General features: G+C 54.5%; 1 protein-coding gene across 1 annotated transcript in view; it reads right to left on the bottom strand.

The window, feature by feature from the left end:
• Positions 1–19,612, bottom strand: part of LOC140404258 (stereocilin) — a 131,475-nt gene that overhangs the window by 67,207 nt on the left and 44,656 nt on the right. The window contains exons 14-16 of the mRNA XM_072492590.1: positions 19,251–19,374; positions 17,660–17,751; positions 16,585–16,720 (exon numbers count right to left, since the gene is read on the bottom strand). Of these exons, the coding sequence (XP_072348691.1) occupies positions 16,585–16,720; positions 17,660–17,751; positions 19,251–19,374 (352 nt within the window). The remainder of the gene's footprint in view (positions 1–16,584; positions 16,721–17,659; positions 17,752–19,250; positions 19,375–19,612) is intronic.

Raw genomic sequence — 19,612 nt, 5'->3', positions numbered from 1 at the left:
ATCCCCCCTCCCACACCCCCATGTACACTCTCCCCTATCACTGACTCTACCCCCCATTCACTCCCCTCCCACACCCCCATGTACACTCTCCCCTATCACTGACTCTACCCACCCATTTAATCCACTCCCACACCCCCATGTACACATTCCCCTATCACTGACTCTACCCTATCACTGACTCTACCCACCCATTTAATCCCCTCCCACACCCCCATGTACACATTCCCCTATCACTGACTCTACCCTATCACTGACTCTACCCTCCATTCACTCCCCTCCCACACCCCCATGTACACTCTCCGCTATCACTGACTACCCACCCATTTAATCCCCTCCCACACCCCATGTACACTCTCCCCTATCACTGACTCTACCCACCCATTTAATCCCCCCCACACCCCCATGTACACTCTCCCCTATCACTGACTCTACCCACCCATTTAATCCCCCCTCCCACACCCCCATGTACACTCTCCCCTATCACTGACTCTACCCCCCATTTAATCCCCTCCCACACCCCCATGTACACATTCCCCTATCACTGACTCTACCCTATCACTGACTCTACCCACCCATTTAATCCCCTCCCACACCCCCATGTACACATTCCCCTATCACTGACTCTACCCTATCACTGACTCTACCCTCCATTCACTCCCCTCCCACACCCCCATGTACACTCTCCACTATCACTGACTACCCACCCACTTAATCCCCCCCCCACACCCCCATGTACACTCTCCCCTATCACTGACTCTACCCACCCATTTAATCCCCCACCCACACCCCCATGTACACTCTCCCCTATCACTGACTCTAACCCCCATTCACTCCCCTCCCACACCCCCATGTACACTCTCCCCTATCACTGACTCTACCCACCCATTTAATCCCCTCCCACACCCCCATGTACACTCTCCCCTATCACTGACTCTACCCCCCATTTAATCCCCTCCCACACCCCCATGTATACTCTCCCCTATCACTGACTACCCACCCATTTAATCCCCCCCACACCCCCATGTACACTCTCCCCTATCACTGACTCTACCCACCCATTTAATCCCCCCTCCCACACCCCCATGTACACTCTCCCCTATCACTGACTCTACCCCCATTCACTCCCCTCCCACACCCGCATGTACACTCTCCCCTATCACTGACTCTACCCACCCATTTAATCCCCTCCCACACCCCCATGTACACATTCCCCTATCACTGACTCTACCCTATCACTGACTCTACCCACCCATTTAATCCCCTCCCACACCCCCATGTACACATTCCCCTATCACTGACTCTACCCTATCACTGACTCTACCCTCCATTCACTCCCCTCCCACACCCCCATGTACACTCTCCGCTATCACTGACTACCCACCCATTTAATCCCCTCCCACACCCCCATGTACACTCTCCCCTATCACTGACTCTACCCACCCATTTAATCCCCCCTCCCACACCCCCATGTACACTCTCCCCTATCACTGACTCTACCCCCCATTCACTCCCCTCCCACACCCCCATGTACACTCTCCCCTATCACTGACTCTACCCACCCATTTAATCCCCTCCCACACCCCCATGTACACATTCCCCTATCACTGACTCTACCCTATCACTGACTCTACCCACCCATTTAATCCCCTCCCACACCCCCATGTACACATTCCCCTATCACTGACTCTACCCTATCACTGACTCTACCCTCCATTCACTCCCCTCCCACACCCCCATGTACACTCTCCGCTATCACTGACTACCCACCCATTTAATCCCCTCCCACACCCCATGTACACTCTCCCCTATCACTGACCCTACCCACCCATTTAATCCCCTCCCACACCCCCATGTACACTCTCCCCTATCACTGACTCTACCCACCCATTTAATCCCCCCTCCCACACCCCCATGTACACTCTCCCCTATCACTGACTCTACCCCCCATTCACTCCCCTCCCACACCCCCATGTACACTCTCCCCTATCACTGACTCTACCCACCCATTTAATCCCCTCCCACACCCCCATGTACACATTCCCCTATCACTGACTCTACCCTATCACTGACTCTACCCACCCATTTAATTCCCTCCCACACCCCCATGTACACATTCCCCTATCACTGACTCTACCCTATCACTGACTCTACCCTCCATTCACTCCCCTCCGACACCCCCATGTACACTCTCCGCTATCACTGACTACCCACCCATTTAATCCTCTCCCACACCCCATGTACACTCTCCCCTATCACTGACTCTACCCACCCATTTAATCCCCTTCCACACCCCCATGTACACTCTCCCCTATCACTGACTACCCACCCACTTAATCCCCCCCCCACACCCCCATGTACACTCTCCCCTATCACTGACTCTACCCAGCCATTTAATCCCCTCCCACACCCCCATGTACACTCTCCCCTATCACTGACTCTACCCCCCATTCACTCCCCTCCCACACCCCCATGTACACTCTCCCCTATCACTGACTCTACCCACCAATTTAATCCCCTCCCACACCCCCATGTACACTCTCCCCTATCACTGACTCTACCCCCCATTTAATCCCCTCCCACACCCCCATGTACACTCTCCCCTATCACTGACTACCCACCCATTTAATCCCCCCCCACACCCCCATGTACACTCTCCCCTATCACTGACTCTACCCACCCATTTAATCCCCCCTCCCACATCCCCATGTACACTCTCCCCTATCACTGACTACCCACCCATTTAATCCCCTCCCACACCCCCATGTACACTCTCCCCTATCACTGACTCTACCCTATCACTGACTCTACCCTCCATTCACTCCCCTCCCACACCCCCATGTACACTCTCCGCTATCACTGACTCCACCGATTTAATCCCCTCCCACATCCCCATGTACACTCTCCCCTATCACTGACTCTCCCCTCTCATCACTCCCCTCCCACATCCCCATGCACACTCTCCCCTATCACTGACTCTACCCCCCCATTCACTCCCCTCCCACACCCCCATGTACACTCTCCCCTATCACTGACTACCCACCCATTTAATCCCCTCCCACACCCCCATGTACACTCTCCCCTATCACTGACTCTACCCCCCATTTAATCACCTCCCACACCCCCATGTACACTCTCCCCTATCACTGACTCTACCCCCCATTTAATCCCCTCCCACACCCCCATGTACACGCTCCCCTATCACTGACTCTACCCCCCATTTAATCCCCTCCCACACCCCCATGTACACTCTCCCCTATCACTGACTCTACCCCCCATTTAATCCCCTCCCACACCCCCATGTACACTCTCCCCTATCACTGACTCTACCCCCCATTTAATCCCCTCCCACACCCCCATGTACACTCTCCCCTATCACTGACTCTACCCACCCATTTAATCCCCTCCTACACCCCCATGTACACTCTCCCCTATCACTGACTCCACCGATTTAATCCCCTCCCACATCCCCATGTACACTCTCCCCTATCACTGACTCTCCCGTCTCATCACTCCCCTCCCACATCCCCATGTACACTCTCCCCTATCACTGACTCTACCCCCCATTCACTCCCCTCCCACAGCCCCATGTACACTCTCCCCTATCACTGACTAACCACCCATTTAATCCCCTCCCACACCCCCATGTGCACTCTCCCCATCACTGACTCTACCCCCCATTTAATCCCCTCCCACACCCCCATGTACACTCTCCCCTATCACTGACTCTACCCACCCATTCATTCCCCTCCCACACCCCCATGTACACTCTCCCCTATCACTGACTCTACCCCCCAGTTAATCCCCTCCCACACCCCCATGTACACTCTCCCCTATCACTGACTCTACCCCCCATTTAATCCCCTCCCACACCCCCATGTACACTCTCCCCTATCACTGACTCTACCCACCCATTTAATCCCCTCCCACACCCCCATGTACACTCTCCCCTATCACTGACTCTACCCACCCATTTAATCCCCTCCCACACCCCCATGTACACTCTCCCCTATCACTGACTCTACCACCCATTTAATCCCCTCCCACACCCCCATGTACACTCTCCCCTATCACTGACTCTACCCACCCATTTAATTCCCCCCCACACCCCCATGTACACTCTCCCCTATCACTGACTCTACCCCCCCCATTCACTCCCCTCCCACACCCCCATGTACACTCTCCCCTATCACTGACTACCCACCCATTTAATCCCCTCCCACACCCCCATGTACACTCTCCCCTATCACTGACTACCCACCCACTTAATCCCCCCCCCACACCCCCATGTACACTCTCCCCTATCACTGACTCTACCCCCCATTCACTCCCCTCCCACACCCCCATGTACACTCTCCCCTATCACTGACTCTACCCACCCATTTAATCCCCTCCCACACCCCCATGTACACTCTCCCCTATCACTGACTCTACCCCCCATTTAATCCCCTCCCACACCCCCATGTACACTCTCCCCTATCACTGACTACCCACCCATTTAATCCCCCCCACACCCTCATGTACACTCTCCCCTATCACTGACTCTACCCACCCATTTAATCCCCTCCCACACCCCCATGTACACATTCCCCTATCACTGACTCTACCCTATCACTGACTCTACCCTCCATTCACTCCCCTCCCACACCCCCATGTACACTCTCCGCTATCACTGACTACCCACCCATTTAATCCCCTCCCACACCCCATGTACACTCTCCCCTATCACTGACACTACCCACCCATTTAATCCCCTTCCACACCCCCATGTACACTCTCCCCTATCACTGACTCTACCCCCCATTCACTCCCCTCCCACACCCCCATGTACACTCTCCCCTATCACTGACTCTACCCACCCATTTAATCCCCCCTCCCACACCCCCATGTACACTCTACCCTATCACTGACTCTACCCTCCATTCACTCCCCTCCCACACCCCCATGTACACTCTCCGCTATCACTGACTCCACCGATTTAATCCCCTCCCACATCCCCATGTACACTCTCCCCTATCACTGACTCTCCCCTCTCATCACTCCCCTCCCACATCCCCATGTACACTCTCCCCTATCACTTACTCTACCCCCCATTCACTCCCCTCCCACACCCCCATGTACACTCTCCCCTATCACTGACTACCCACCCATTTAATCCCCTCCCACACCCCCACGTACACTCTCCCCTATCACTGACTCTACCCCCCATTTAATCCCCTCCCACACCCCCATGTACACTCTCCCCTATCACTGACTCTACCCCCCATTTAATCCCCTCCCACACCCCCATGTACACTCTCCCCTATCACTGACTCTACCCCCCATTTAATCCCCTCCCACACCGCCATGTACACTCTCCCCTCTCACTGACTCTACCCCCCATTTAATCCCCTCCCACACCCCCATGTACACTCTCCCCTATCACTGACTCTACCCCCCATTTAATCCCCTCCCACACCCCCATGTACACTCTCCCCTATCACTGACTCTACCCCCCATTTAATCCCCTCCCACACCCCCATGTACACTCTCCCCTATCACTGACTCTACCCACCCATTCACTCCCCTCCCACACCCCCATGTACACTATCCCCTATCACTGACTCTACCCCCCATTTAATCCCCTCCCACACCCCCATGTACACTCTCCCCTATCACTGACTCTACCCACCCATTTAATCCCCTCCCACACCCCCATGTACACTCTCCCCTATCACTGACTCCACCGATTTAATCCCCTCCCACATCCTCATGTACACTCTCCCCTATCACTGACTACCCACCCACTTAATCCCCCCCCCCCACACCCGCATGTACACTCTCCCCTATCACTGACTCTACCCACCCATTTAATCCCCCCCCCACACCCCCATGTACACTCTCCCCTATCACTGACTCTACCCCCCATTCACTCCCCTCCCACACGCCCATGTACACTCTCCCCTATCACTGACTCTACCCCCCATTTAATCCCCTCCCACACCCCCATGTACACTCTCCCCGATCACTGACTACCCACCCATTTAATCCCCCCCACACCCCCATGTACACTCTCCCCTATCACTGACTCTACCCACCCATTTAATCCCCCCTCCCACACCCCCATGTACACTCTCCCCTATCACTGACTACCCACCCATTTAATCCCCTCACACCCCCCCATGTACACATTCCCCTATCACTGACTCTACCCTATCACTGACTCTACCCTCCATTCACTCCCCTCCCACACCCCCATGTACACTCTCCGCTATCACTGACTACCCACCCATTTAATCCCCTCCCACACCCCATGTACACTCTCCCCTATCACTGACACTACCCACCCATTTAATCCCCTTCCACACCCCCATGTACACTCTCCCCTAACACTGACTCTACCCAGACATTTAATCCCCCCCCCACACCCCCATGTACACTCTCCCCTATCACTGACTCTACCCCCCATTCACTCCCCTCCCACACCCCCATGTACACTCTCCCCTATCACTGACTCTACCCACCCATTTAATCCCCCCTCCCACACCCCCATGTACACTCTCCCCTATCACTGACTCTACCCCCCATTCACTCCCCTCCCACACCCCCATGTACACTCTCCCCTATCACTGACTCTACCCACCCATTTAATCCCCCCTCCCATACCCCCATGTACACTCTCCCCATCACTGACTACCCACCCATTTAATCCCCTCCCACACCCCCATGTACACTCTCCGCTATCACTGACTCCACCGATTTAATCCCCTCCCACATCCCCATGTACACTCTCCCCTATCACTGACTCTCCCCTCTCATCACTCCCCTCCCACATCCCCATGTACACTCTCCCCTATCACTGACTCTACCCCCCATTCACTCCCCTCCCACACCCCCATGTACACTCTCCCCTATCACTGACTACCCACCCATTTAATCCCCTCCCACACCCCCATGTACACTCTCCCCTATCACTGACTCTACCTCCCATTTAATCCCCTCCCACACCCCCATGTACACTCTTCCCTATCACTGACTCTACCCCCCATTTAATCCCCTCCCACACCCCCATGTACACTCTCCCCTATCACCGACTCTACCCCCCATTTAATCCCCTCCCACACCCCCATGTACACTCTCCCCTATCACTGACTCTATCCCCCATTTAATCCCCTCCCACACCCCCATGTACACTCTCCCCTATCACTGACTCTACCCGCCCATTCACTCCCCTCCCACACCCCCATGTACACTATCCCCTATCACTGACGCTACCCCCCATTTAATCCCCTCCCACACCCCCATGTACACTCTCCCCTATCACTGACTACCCACCCATTTAATCCCCTCCCACACCCCCATGTACACTCTCCCCTATCACTGACTCCACCGATTTAATCCCCTCCCACACCCCCATGTACACTCTCCCCTATCACTGACTCTCCCGTCTCATCACTCCCCTCCCACATCCCCATGTACACTCTCCCCTATCACTGACTCTACCCCCCATTCACTCCCCTCCCACAGCCCCATGTACACTCTCCCCTATCACTGACTACCCACCCATTTAATCCCCTCCCACACCCCCATGTACACTCTCCCCTATCACTGACTCCACCGATTTAATCCCCTCCCACATCCCCATGTGCACTCTCCCCTATCACTGACTCTACCCCCCATTTAATCCCCTCCCACACCCCCATGTACACTCTCCCCTATCACTGACTCTACCCCCCATTTAATCCCCTCCCACACCCCCATGTACACTCTCCCCTATCACTGACTCTACCCCCCCATTTAATCCCCTCCCACACCCCCATGTACACTCTCCCCTATCACTGACTCTACCCACCCATTTAATACCCTCCCACACCCCCATGTACACTCTCCCCTATCACTGACTCTACCCCCCATTTAATCCCCTCCCACACCCCCATGTACACTCTCCCCTATCACTGACTCTACCCACCCATTTAATCCCCTTCCACACCCCCATGTACACTCTCCCCTATCGCTGACTCTACCCACCCATTCATTCCATTCCCACACCCCCATGTACACTCTCCCCTATCACTGACTACCCCCCATTTAATCCCCTCCCACACCCCCATGTACACTCTCCCCTATCACTGACTCTACCCACCCATTCACTCCCCTCCCACACCCCCATGTACACTCTCCCCTATCACTGACTCTACCCACCCATTCACTCCCCTCCCACACCCCCATGTACACTCTCCCCTATCACTGACTCTACCCCCCATTTAATCCCCTCCCACACCCCCATGTACACTCTCCCCTATCACTGACTCTACCCCCCCATTTAATCCCCTCCCACACCCCCATGTACACTCTCCCCTATCACTGACTCTACCCACCCATTTAATCCCCTCCCACACCCCCATGTACACTCTCCCCTATCGCTGACTCTACTCCCCATTCACTCCCCTCCCACACCCCCATGTATACTCTCCCCTATCACTGACTACCCACCCATTTAATCCCCTCCCACATCCCCATGTACACTCTCCCCTATCACTGACTCTACCCACCCATTTAATCCCCTCCCACACCCCCATGTACACTCTCCCCTATCGCTGACTCTACCCACCCATTCACTCCCCTCCCACACCCCCATGTACACTCTCCCCTATCACTGACTCTACCCCCCATTCACTCCCCTCCCACATCCCCACGTACACTCTCCCCTATCACTGACTACCCCCCATTTAATCCCCTCCCACACCCCCATGTACACTCTCCCCTATCACTGACTCTACCCACCCATTCACTCCCCTCCCACACCCCCATGTACACTCTCCCCTATCACTGACTCTACCCCCATTTAATCCCCTCCCACACCTCCATGTACACTCTCCCCTATCACTGACTCTACCCCCCATTTAATCCCCTCCCACACCCCCATGTACACTCTCCCCTATCACTGACTCTACCCCCCATTCACTCCCCTCCCACACCCCCATGTACACTCTCCCCTATCACTGACTCTACCCCCCCATTCACTCCCCTCCCACACCCCCATGTACACTCTCCCCTATCACTGACTCTACCCCCCATTCACTCCCCTCCCACACCCCCATGTACACTCTCCCCTATCACTGACTCTACCCACCAATTTAATCCCCTCCCACACCCCCATGTACACTCTCCCCTATCACTGACTCTACCCCCCATTTAATCCCCTCCCACACCCCCATGTACACTCTCCCCTATCACTGACTACCCACCCATTTAATCCCCCCCCACACCCCCATGTACACTCTCCCCTATCACTGACTCTACCCACCCATTTAATCCCCCCTCCCACATCCCCATGTACACTCTCCCCTATCACTGACTACCCACCCATTTAATCCCCTCCCACACCCCCATGTACACTCTCCCCTATCACTGACTCTACCCTATCACTGACTCTACCCTCCATTCACTCCCCTCCCACACCCCCATGTACACTCTCCGCTATCACTGACTCCACCGATTTAATCCCCTCCCACATCCCCATGTACACTCTCCCCTATCACTGACTCTCCCCTCTCATCACTCCCCTCCCACATCCCCATGCACACTCTCCCCTATCACTGACTCTACCCCCCCATTCACTCCCCTCCCACACCCCCATGTACACTCTCCCCTATCACTGACTACCCACCCATTTAATCCCCTCCCACACCCCCATGTACACTCTCCCCTATCACTGACTCTACCCCCCATTTAATCCCCTCCCACACCCCCATGTACACTCTCCCCTATCACTGACTCTACCCCCCATTTAATCCCCTCCCACACCCCCATGTACACGCTCCCCTATCACTGACTCTACCCCCCATTTAATCCCCTCCCACACCCCCATGTACACTCTCCCCTATCACTGACTCTACCCCCCATTTAATCCCCTCCCACACCCCCATGTACACTCTCCCCTATCACTGACTCTACCCCCCATTTAATCCCCTCCCACACCCCCATGTACACTCTCCCCTATCACTGACTCTACCCACCCATTTAATCCCCTCCTACACCCCCATGTACACTCTCCCCTATCACTGACTCCACCGATTTAATCCCCTCCCACATCCCCATGTACACTCTCCCCTATCACTGACTCTCCCGTCTCATCACTCCCCTCCCACATCCCCATGTACACTCTCCCCTATCACTGACTCTACCCCCCATTCACTCCCCTCCCACAGCCCCATGTACACTCTCCCCTATCACTGACTAACCACCCATTTAATCCCCTCCCACACCCCCATGTGCACTCTCCCCATCACTGACTCTACCCCCCATTTAATCCCCTCCCACACCCCCATGTACACTCTCCCCTATCACTGACTCTACCCACCCATTCATTCCCCTCCCACACCCCCATGTACACTCTCCCCTATCACTGACTCTACCCCCCAGTTAATCCCCTCCCACACCCCCATGTACACTCTCCCCTATCACTGACTCTACCCCCCATTTAATCCCCTCCCACACCCCCATGTACACTCTCCCCTATCACTGACTCTACCCACCCATTTAATCCCCTCCCACACCCCCATGTACACTCTCCCCTATCACTGACTCTACCCACCCATTTAATCCCCTCCCACACCCCCATGTACACTCTCCCCTATCACTGACTCTACCACCCATTTAATCCCCTCCCACACCCCCATGTACACTCTCCCCTATCACTGACTCTACCCACCCATTTAATTCCCCCCCACACCCCCATGTACACTCTCCCCTATCACTGACTCTACCCCCCCCATTCACTCCCCTCCCACACCCCCATGTACACTCTCCCCTATCACTGACTACCCACCCATTTAATCCCCTCCCACACCCCCATGTACACTCTCCCCTATCACTGACTACCCACCCACTTAATCCCCCCCCCACACCGCCATGTACACTCTCCCCTATCACTGACTCTACCCCCCATTCACTCCCCTCCCACACCCCCATGTACACTCTCCCCTATCACTGACTCTACCCACCCATTTAATCCCCTCCCACACCCCCATGTACACTCTCCCCTATCACTGACTCTACCCCCCATTTAATCCCCTCCCACACCCCCATGTACACTCTCCCCTATCACTGACTACCCACCCATTTAATCCCCCCCACACCCTCATGTACACTCTCCCCTATCACTGACTCTACCCACCCATTTAATCCCCTCCCACACCCCCATGTACACATTCCCCTATCACTGACTCTACCCTATCACTGACTCTACCCTCCATTCACTCCCCTCCCACACCCCCATGTACACTCTCCGCTATCACTGACTACCCACCCATTTAATCCCCTCCCACACCCCATGTACACTCTCCCCTATCACTGACACTACCCACCCATTTAATCCCCTTCCACACCCCCATGTACACTCTCCCCTATCACTGACTCTACCCCCCATTCACTCCCCTCCCACACCCCCATGTACACTCTCCCCTATCACTGACTCTACCCACCCATTTAATCCCCCCTCCCACACCCCCATGTACACTCTACCCTATCACTGACTCTACCCTCCATTCACTCCCCTCCCACACCCCCATGTACACTCTCCGCTATCACTGACTCCACCGATTTAATCCCCTCCCACATCCCCATGTACACTCTCCCCTATCACTGACTCTCCCCTCTCATCACTCCCCTCCCACATCCCCATGTACACTCTCCCCTATCACTTACTCTACCCCCCATTCACTCCCCTCCCACACCCCCATGTACACTCTCCCCTATCACTGACTACCCACCCATTTAATCCCCTCCCACACCCCCACGTACACTCTCCCCTATCACTGACTCTACCCCCCATTTAATCCCCTCCCACACCCCCATGTACACTCTCCCCTATCACTGACTCTACCCCCCATTTAATCCCCTCCCACACCCCCATGTACACTCTCCCCTATCACTGACTCTACCCCCCATTTAATCCCCTCCCACACCGCCATGTACACTCTCCCCTCTCACTGACTCTACCCCCCATTTAATCCCCTCCCACACCCCCATGTACACTCTCCCCTATCACTGACTCTACCCCCCATTTAATCCCCTCCCACACCCCCATGTACACTCTCCCCTATCACTGACTCTACCCCCCATTTAATCCCCTCCCACACCCCCATGTACACTCTCCCCTATCACTGACTCTACCCACCCATTCACTCCCCTCCCACACCCCCATGTACACTATCCCCTATCACTGACTCTACCCCCCATTTAATCCCCTCCCACACCCCCATGTACACTCTCCCCTATCACTGACTCTACCCACCCATTTAATCCCCTCCCACACCCCCATGTACACTCTCCCCTATCACTGACTCCACCGATTTAATCCCCTCCCACATCCTCATGTACACTCTCCCCTATCACTGACTACCCACCCACTTAATCCCCCCCCCCCACACCCGCATGTACACTCTCCCCTATCACTGACTCTACCCACCCATTTAATCCCCCCCCCACACCCCCATGTACACTCTCCCCTATCACTGACTCTACCCCCCATTCACTCCCCTCCCACACGCCCATGTACACTCTCCCCTATCACTGACTCTACCCCCCATTTAATCCCCTCCCACACCCCCATGTACACTCTCCCCGATCACTGACTACCCACCCATTTAATCCCCCCCACACCCCCATGTACACTCTCCCCTATCACTGACTCTACCCACCCATTTAATCCCCCCTCCCACACCCCCATGTACACTCTCCCCTATCACTGACTACCCACCCATTTAATCCCCTCACACCCCCCCATGTACACATTCCCCTATCACTGACTCTACCCTATCACTGACTCTACCCTCCATTCACTCCCCTCCCACACCCCCATGTACACTCTCCGCTATCACTGACTACCCACCCATTTAATCCCCTCCCACACCCCATGTACACTCTCCCCTATCACTGACACTACCCACCCATTTAATCCCCTTCCACACCCCCATGTACACTCTCCCCTATCACTGACTCTACCCAGACATTTAATCCCCCCCCCACACCCCCATGTACACTCTCCCCTATCACTGACTCTACCCCCCATTCACTCCCCTCCCACACCCCCATGTACACTCTCCCCTATCACTGACTCTACCCACCCATTTAATCCCCCCTCCCACACCCCCATGTACACTCTCCCCTATCACTGACTCTACCCCCCATTCACTCCCCTCCCACACCCCCATGTACACTCTCCCCTATCACTGACTCTACCCACCCATTTAATCCCCCCTCCCATACCCCCATGTACACTCTCCCCATCACTGACTACCCACCCATTTAATCCCCTCCCACACCCCCATGTACACTCTCCGCTATCACTGACTCCACCGATTTAATCCCCTCCCACATCCCCATGTACACTCTCCCCTATCACTGACTCTCCCCTCTCATCACTCCCCTCCCACATCCCCATGTACACTCTCCCCTATCACTGACTCTACCCCCCATTCACTCCCCTCCCACACCCCCATGTACACTCTCCCCTATCACTGACTACCCACCCATTTAATCCCCTCCCACACCCCCATGTACACTCTCCCCTATCACTGACTCTACCTCCCATTTAATCCCCTCCCACACCCCCATGTACACTCTTCCCTATCACTGACTCTACCCCCCATTTAATCCCCTCCCACACCCCCATGTACACTCTCCCCTATCACCGACTCTACCCCCCATTTAATCCCCTCCCACACCCCCATGTACACTCTCCCCTATCACTGACTCTATCCCCCATTTAATCCCCTCCCACACCCCCATGTACACTCTCCCCTATCACTGACTCTACCCGCCCATTCACTCCCCTCCCACACCCCCATGTACACTATCCCCTATCACTGACGCTACCCCCCATTTAATCCCCTCCCACACCCCCATGTACACTCTCCCCTATCACTGACTACCCACCCATTTAATCCCCTCCCACACCCCCATGTACACTCTCCCCTATCACTGACTCCACCGATTTAATCCCCTCCCACACCCCCATGTACACTCTCCCCTATCACTGACTCTCCCGTCTCATCACTCCCCTCCCACATCCCCATGTACACTCTCCCCTATCACTGACTCTACCCCCCATTCACTCCCCTCCCACAGCCCCATGTACACTCTCCCCTATCACTGACTACCCACCCATTTAATCCCCTCCCACACCCCCATGTACACTCTCCCCTATCACTGACTCCACCGATTTAATCCCCTCCCACATCCCCATGTGCACTCTCCCCTATCACTGACTCTACCCCCCATTTAATCCCCTCCCACACCCCCATGTACACTCTCCCCTATCACTGACTCTACCCCCCATTTAATCCCCTCCCACACCCCCATGTACACTCTCCCCTATCACTGACTCTACCCCCCCATTTAATCCCCTCCCACACCCCCATGTACACTCTCCCCTATCACTGACTCTACCCACCCATTTAATACCCTCCCACACCCCCATGTACACTCTCCCCTATCACTGACTCTACCCCCCATTTAATCCCCTCCCACACCCCCATGTACACTCTCCCCTATCACTGACTCTACCCACCCATTTAATCCCCTTCCACACCCCCATGTACACTCTCCCCTATCGCTGACTCTACCCACCCATTCATTCCATTCCCACACCCCCATGTACACTCTCCCCTATCACTGACTACCCCCCATTTAATCCCCTCCCACACCCCCATGTACACTCTCCCCTATCACTGACTCTACCCACCCATTCACTCCCCTCCCACACCCCCATGTACACTCTCCCCTATCACTGACTCTACCCACCCATTCACTCCCCTCCCACACCCCCATGTACACTCTCCCCTATCACTGACTCTACCCCCCATTTAATCCCCTCCCACACCCCCATGTACACTCTCCCCTATCACTGACTCTACCCCCCCATTTAATCCCCTCCCACACCCCCATGTACACTCTCCCCTATCACTGACTCTACCCACCCATTTAATCCCCTCCCACACCCCCATGTACACTCTCCCCTATCGCTGACTCTACTCCCCATTCACTCCCCTCCCACACCCCCATGTATACTCTCCCCTATCACTGACTACCCACCCATTTAATCCCCTCCCACATCCCCATGTACACTCTCCCCTATCACTGACTCTACCCACCCATTTAATCCCCTCCCACACCCCCATGTACACTCTCCCCTATCGCTGACTCTACCCACCCATTCACTCCCCTCCCACACCCCCATGTACACTCTCCCCTATCACTGACTCTACCCCCCATTCACTCCCCTCCCACATCCCCACGTACACTCTCCCCTATCACTGACTACCCCCCATTTAATCCCCTCCCACACCCCCATGTACACTCTCCCCTATCACTGACTCTACCCACCCATTCACTCCCCTCCCACACCCCCATGTACACTCTCCCCTATCACTGACTCTACCCCCATTTAATCCCCTCCCACACCTCCATGTACACTCTCCCCTATCACTGACTCTACCCCCCATTTAATCCCCTCCCACACCCCCATGTACACTCTCCCCTATCACTGACTCTACCCCCCATTCACTCCCCTCCCACACCCCCATGTACACTCTCCCCTATCACTGACTCTACCCCCCCATTCACTCCCCTCCCACACCCCCATGTACACTCTCCCCTATCACTGACTCTACCCCCCATTTAATCGCCTCCCACACCCCCATGTACACTCTCCCCTATCACTGACTCTACCCACCCATTCACTCCCCCCCACACCCCCATGTACACTCTCCCCTATCACTGACTCTACCCCCCATTTAATCCCCTCCCACACCCCCATGTACACTCTCCCCTATCATTGACTCTACCCCCCATTTAATTCCCCTCCCCACACCCCTATATATACTTTTTTCCTTGATCGGCCCACACACTAAACATCCTGAGGGAAAGATCTCTATGAATCTTTGTCCAAAAGAAATCAAGGCAAACTCAGGATAACCATCCGTCTTCACAATTCCAATGTACAACCCTGGTTCCTCGATTTCTTCAGAGATCCTCCATCCTCAATCTTATCCTCAGCAGCCCAGAAACCAGCGAGGCCTGTGCAGTATTTGGCCTTCCCTCTCCTCATCCCTCACAACCTCCAATCCCATTCCCAACAAAACCTCCGTCCTGCTCTCTTCTAAATATTAATCCATTTTTTAAGCTCACAGTGAGAAATCTATTAGCGTCAAATCTCTCGACTTGTTAACTGTAAATCCAAACCCTTGAGTTTAGCGATCGTAATCCCGAAATGGGAAGCTGTTTCCACATGGAGCACAAGTCACTCCACACGGTGATAGTCACGCTTCCTCAGGAGTCCTGGCTGACATTCCCTGGCTGGCATTCTCCAGCTGGGCCCTTCGTGAAGAGTGCAGAGACAAAAGGACCGTTGGCGCTTGTCAAAATGGCAGAATCTTAGTCAGAGGCCATTTAGACCAAAGAGGCTGCGCTGTCCCTTTGAAAGAGGGGCCCAATGGACTCCGGCAGTTGTCAGTGCCTTCGTGATAGGATGCGAATGGGGAGTGAAGAGTGACTGGAGGAATTGAAAGGTTTTCATGGAACGAAACGATTGCAGAAACCTACCAGGAACTGGAGAGCCTTCTCCACCAAGAAGGTGCGCTTATGAGGCAGCAGTGTTAAGAGACACGCAGTGTGCCTTGTCACGTGATCTACGAGAGCTCGCACTGAGTCATTCGAAAGACTGTTCAACATCTTCAAGCTGTAACCACAGAGAGAGAACATTAACTGGGGATTGGAAATCTGTAACGTGTGTCAGTCAGTACACTGATACACTCCAGTTCGGCAATAATAAAGTTTCTAAGACTGAGCTTGAGTAACTCTGTCTGTGCGGAGTCTGCACATCCTCCCCGTGTCTGCGTGGGTTCCTCCGGGTGCTCAGGTTTCCTCCCACAGTCCAAAGATGTGCAGGTTAGGTGGGTTGGCCATGATAAATTGCCCTTCGTGTCCAAAATTGCCCTTAGTGTTGGGTGGGGTTAGTGGGTTATGGGGATAGGGTGGAGGTGTTGACCTTGGGTACGGTGCTTTTTCCAAGAGCCGGTGCAGACTCGATGGGCCGAATGGCCTCCTTCTGCACTGTAAATTCTATGAACCAGGGCATTCTCCATCCACAAGGTATCCCAGTGTCCATGGTTCAGCAGATTGCACTCTTGCTTCGGAGTCAGAAGGTTGAGGGATCAAGTCCCCACTCCGGATGCTGAAGCAAAGTCCAGTCCGAGACAACCAATTGCAGCTATTACCCAATGCTTACACTGAGGGTGTGCCACTTTGAGGCGAGGCTCTTTAATCAACCTTTACAAAACAATAAGCAGTAAACATAGTATCTCCTTTACCACAAGCTGCAGAGGGGATTTAATTCAAGAGGAGGAGGTTGGAAGGAATTGTTTTTGGCTCCCACACTAAAGGGTTGTCAGAATGTTAAAAACTTCAGTACAAGAGGCTATTGTTAAGGATTCAAACTCAGCACTTGAGAAGGAGTTTGCTCAGCGCATGATGGGGAAGGAAAGGTTAAAGGTTCAATGTAGACTACATTGAGGAGCTCGGAGCCAGTGTGGGTGTGAAAGATCGCAGAGATGGAAATGAAAATATGTGGAGATGTAAAGGGCGTCAGGAGACGAGGATAAAGTACACGAACACTCACGGTAAATTGGCCACCATCTCGGGTCCCATCAGGAGTACATTGTTGTGTAATATTCCCGGCCTGCGGACAAGTTCCTTGATAACGCACTTTCGCTGGAAAGATAAAGCTGCTAATTAGTGTCGTTATAAAGCATGTCTGGTTATCAGTCTGCATTCAGGGAATCCGCATCTGGGTATAACTTGTCTGCATTTGGAAACCTGGAAACACACACATTCCTCTAGACTTTTGATGATCTAGAAATATCTCACCGAATAATTCAGTGCCGAACAGGCCCTTCGGCCCATTGAGTCTGCACCGACACGTGAAAAACACCTGACCTGCCCACCTAATTCCAGCTCTTGGCTCATAGCCTCGAATGTTAAGATGTGCCATCCAGATACTTTTTAAAGGATGTGAGGCAACCCGCCTCTACCCCCCTCCCAGGCAGTGCGTTCCAGACCCGCCTCTACCCCCCTCCCAGGCAGCGTGTTCCAGACCCGCCTCTACCCCCCTCCCAGGCAGAGCGTTCCAGACCCGCCTCTACCCCCCTCCCAGGCAGTGCGTTCCAGACCCGCCTCTACCCCCCTCCCAGGCAGTGCGTTCCAGACCCGCCTCTACCCCCCTCCCAGGCAGCGTGTTCCAGACCCGCCTCTACCCCCCTCCCAGGCAGTGCGTTCCAGACCCGCCTCTACCCCCCTCCCAGGCAGAGCGTTCCAGACCCGCCTCTACCCCCCTCCCAGGCAGTGCGTTCCAGACCGTCACCACCCTCCCAGGCAGTGCGTTCCAGACCGTCACCATCCTCTGGGTAAAATCATTTAACCTCACATCCCCCCTTGAACTTGTGTCCCTCGTAACCGACCCTTCAACTAAGAGGAACAGCTGCTCCCTCTCCACCCTGTCATGCCCCTCATAATCCTGTCCACCTCGATCAGGTCACCCCTCAGTCTCCTCTGCTCCAGGGAAAACAACCCCAGCCTATCCAACCTCTCTTCAAATGTTCCATCCCAGGCAACATCCTGGTGAATCTCCTCTGCACCCCCTCCAGTGCAATCACATCCTTCCTATAATGTGGCGACCAGAACTGCACACCGTACTCCAGCTGTGGCCTCACTAAAGTTCTACACAACTCCAACATGACCTCCCTGCTTTTGTAATCGATGCCTCGATTGATAAAGGCCAGTGTCCCGTATACCTTTTTCACCACCCTATTAACCTGCCCTTCTGCCTTCAGAGAGCTATGGACAAACACACCAAGGTCCCTTTGATCTTCGGAACTTCGGTCATTCATTGAATATTTCCTTGTCAGATTACTCCTTCCAAAGTGTAACACCTCGCACTTTTCAGGGTTAAATTCCATCAGCCCCTTTTCTGCGCATTTGACCATCCCGTCTATATCTTCCTGTAACTCAAGACGCTCAACCTCACCGTTAACCACCCGGCCAATCTTCCGCAAACTCCAAGGCAAACGTTTGGACGCACCAAGGGTCTTTGGCTCAGCGTCTCGTTGGCTGGTCTAATAACCCTCTGGAGCAATAAGAAGAACTCAATGTCTATCCGATGGGATGAGGAAGCGATTAAACAGCGCAGCGCGGGGTGGAGGTCAGAATTGTACCAGAGATTGCCTGATTTCACCGTGCTGCCCACTGAGAAATCGGACCAGCTCCAGGAATTCGGAATCGAGAGTTTGTTTCTGAAGAGTCTCACAGTCTGCACCCCAGGCTACGTTTCCCAAAAACCTGAGGACAGGGAAGAGGGGAAAAAAAAGCAGCATTAGATTGGAGCCCCGAATGACAGCGCCCAAGCGAGCTGAGCACACATGGCGGATAAAGTTACTGTGACAGAGGCCTGCTCCCTCCCGGTGGGGAACCCCACCCTGGAGTTGTGGCTTCAAGATCCACTCCACAGTGGACAAGATCCAGGCTAACACTACCGAGGGGGTGCTGCACTGTCAGAGGTGCCGTCAAAACACAGACG

This window comes from Scyliorhinus torazame, chromosome 30 (genome assembly GCF_047496885.1).
Source record: "Scyliorhinus torazame isolate Kashiwa2021f chromosome 30, sScyTor2.1, whole genome shotgun sequence".
NCBI lineage: Eukaryota > Metazoa > Chordata > Chondrichthyes > Carcharhiniformes > Scyliorhinidae > Scyliorhinus > Scyliorhinus torazame.
This window is presented reverse-complemented; position numbering and strand designations above follow the sequence as displayed.